The sequence below is a fragment of the Pecten maximus genome, chromosome 1 (genome assembly GCF_902652985.1).
Source record: "Pecten maximus chromosome 1, xPecMax1.1, whole genome shotgun sequence".
NCBI lineage: Eukaryota > Metazoa > Mollusca > Bivalvia > Pectinida > Pectinidae > Pecten > Pecten maximus.
Genome location: NC_047015.1, coordinates 53130104 through 53133381, shown reverse-complemented (window position 1 = coordinate 53133381; position 3278 = coordinate 53130104). Strand labels below are relative to the sequence as shown.

The 3278-nt window shown below is 34.6% G+C and overlaps 1 protein-coding gene across 1 annotated transcript; it reads right to left on the bottom strand.

Annotated features, from left to right (window-relative positions):
* Window positions 1-237: 237 nt before the first annotated feature.
* LOC117337870 (testis-specific serine/threonine-protein kinase 3-like) lies at window positions 238-2214 on the bottom strand. Its single transcript, XM_033899008.1, has one exon. The coding sequence runs from the start codon at window positions 1329-1331 to the stop codon at window positions 378-380; it is 954 nt and encodes a 317-aa protein (XP_033754899.1). The 5' UTR covers window positions 1332-2214; the 3' UTR covers window positions 238-377.
* Window positions 2215-3278: the final 1064 nt, after the last annotated feature.

The window sequence follows — 3278 nt, the reverse complement described above, 5'->3', positions numbered from 1 at the left end:
ATGTCACCTCCCATCTCAAGCTAATAAATAAACAAACAAACAAACAAACAAATAAATAAATAAATATATAAATATGGTTTAAAATATGATGTTAAACGTTCTAATAATGGTTCGGGTTAACGGGGACGGGTGTCAAGCAGAGGAAAACAGCAGATGAGAAAAAAGAAAGAAAGAAAGAATATCGAGAAAATCTTTCGCATGAGTTCAGTTAATTAAATTTAAAACACAGAATGGAGATTAATATTCTATTGTTTTATTTCAAAACTAAAAGCAAAAGCTTCACAAATTCAATGACAAATTTCATTAAAAATAACAGTATATATATTTGATATGTAGTACATTGTATATGTAAATGTCTTCAATGCATAATGGGTATATTATACCTGTCTAAGAGTGTCATCACATGAAACCATTCCACATACGAGGTCACGTGACGGTTTGGTGACCAGTTTGGTTTCGGAATGGTCCGACATATTTTGTATCATTCCACAAACATGACCACGTGACTGATGGGAGGCCATTTTTATATCGGAATGATCTGACACAGTTCCCAGAAGTCTCGTAATCGGAGTTCTTTCTTTGGGTAAATATTTCAAAAGATTTTGAATATGTCCGAATATATTTTTCTCTGTTCTAGAAAAAGATCCGGTGTCTATACTACAAAGTAATTTGGGTACCTTCTTGGAATTATGAAGTACATCCTCAGAAGTTCCTTGAAATAACACTTTTCCAAACAGGAGATAGTATAATAAAATCCCTGTGCTCCACAAATCCGCCATTAAAGCATTGTACGGAACTTCCTGTAGAACTTCCGGGGCAAGATACGGAACGTTTCCAATGTAATCATCACACAAAACCACTTCACCTTTGCATGTCACCACACAAACCGCGAGACCGAAGTCCGCCAATTTGATGACGTGGTCCGCAGTTATTAAAACGTTGCTGGGGGTCAAATCTCTATGAGCGATACCACACGAATGACAAAACTCGATCGCTTTTAAAATCTGAACACTGAATCGCCTTAGAAATATTCCTTTCATTGGGAAACGTTCTCGTAAATAATTTTCCAAATTTCCATTTTCAGCATATTCCAGTATCAAATTCACTGAGTCAGAATTGACATATACTTCTTCAAACTTGATGATATGATCATGCTTTAGGTTTCTCAGACACTCGATTTCGCCAATGATATATTCGTTTTTCAGAAGATTTCCTTTGTAAGATATTTGTTTTAGCACGAACACACGCCCTCCAGTTAATGTCTGTAGTGTAAAAATATCACCAAAACTTCCTTCGTCTATCCTTTCCAAAATTTTATACTTGTCATCCATTTTTGTGAAAAGGAGAATATGAAACTTGGGAATGTTCTCGTTCGGTTGTCTTAATGAGCGTCAAAATTCTGTACCTTCATGCCTCGAACTTTTAATATTATCCATCCGTCCAGATTGCCAAAACGGACGCCAGAGCATCTGATGGTTGTTAAGACTTCCAAAGCTTAAGTAGGTCCAGTCTGTCATCAGTTTCGTAAAATGTGTAAATAAAAGAAAAATCTGGTTTATATCAGACTCATACACAGGAAGACTCCATTAGTTATATTTAAAATCTGTTCCAGATTAAATCTTAACTCACGCAAAATCTTCACCGATGAAAACGTCAGTGAGTTTTGTGCTCCCCGTAGAAAATCCCGTTTCAAACATACATAATTATTTTCGTGCAGTCATCCATCATAAATGTCAAATAGAGTCCAAGTTCAATTCAAACTGTCATTCACGATTATTTAAAACATTTTCACATGTTCCATATTTTACGTCCATGTTGGTAAAAAGCGAGAAAAAGTCATTGTACGAATCACGTTTCAATAAATAAATTAATACCGGAATGAACGAATGAATAAATAAACTACACTTGCTTTATAAAAATATTTCTTCGTGAAAATCACTTTCGTATTCAAAGTTCAACAAAGTATACAAAAACTACGCCTGGTTAGTAATTCTTCAGTTCCAAACGGTTCAACATTCGAGCTATATTCCACTTTTCCCATTATCCAGTTACTGAAATGTGTATGCTCCTAATTACAGTATTAGAAGTCTGTAGTTGCACTATATACAGAGAAAACACCTCGCGTATGTAGATCTGTAGGATTCCTACCATGCGTTGTAACTGCCTCAGGCAGTGCTGTGGTTGTAAGAAAGTGCAGTACTTTCGATAGCATCTATCGCTTCTGATTGGCGGACTCTCCATGTTAAATGACAGTAGACATATATCAAGTTTCTCGACATCTTTTATCAGATAAAATTCCATGGTGCTTGGAAAAAACTTTCTAATTAACGTACAAAAAACATCTGATGAAAAACGGAAACAAATTCACAGCTAAATCAAGCACAGACGGAATTAGACTTATTGTCTAGGCAACGAATATACATATATACATATAGTAGGCTTTCTGGTTTCTATAACGTTTCTTCATCGAACAGTAAAACATTATTTATAGACGTAGTTTCGTTTTTATCTTGTTTCACGCGATATATACGGCATACCTGTCACGACTTACGTAATACCTTCCAAGTTTATTACCGAGATCGACCCTCAAGATTTATCGTGTTGATTTCGGAAATCGGTATGTCATGGGTGAAATTGATTTCTGAAGATTGATGACTGAACGTTTACATCACTGGGCGACGTGCCATGTTATACTTCCTGTCACTCAAAATGTAAATTTCGTTAGAATAAACGACCCTGCACTTTAACGTAAGTATTTTGGAGTACAAGTCAATTTCTTGAATAGATCTGTCTTGAAATAAAAGTATAAATCATAAGGAAACGAGAATATCTAAAAGATTGGCTGATACATCAATTACAAAATATCACTTTTTGTAGAATAAAAAAAAAAAATCATATATTAACATTAGGACTAAAATGAACTGCTGTATCTAAGCGCTTTCAACAACAAATTAGCGCAGGGACTTTAATTAAGAATTTAAAGATATAACGACATCTCGTATAAGCCACCCTAGATCTATTTTAGAAAGCAAACATCAAATGACGACTTCATAGTCATATCATGACGTAAGCAAATGTCATATGACAATCTGAAGTAAGGTCATACGACTATCAATTAATGTCATATAAGTCTCACATGACGTCACTGAGAAAATGTCACGTAACGATTTGAAGAAAATGTCATAATTCAACGACATTCAATTGAATTGAATGTCATTTTATTCCGTATACTACAGATTATAGGATTAAGCAAAAAGCATACAGCAAATGTCATAAAA

Excerpts from the sequence above, each read along its gene's own strand:
- LOC117337870 (XM_033899008.1), bottom strand. The coding sequence starts at position 1,331 with ATGGATGACAAGTATAAAATTTTGGAAAGGATAGACGAAGGAAGTTTT.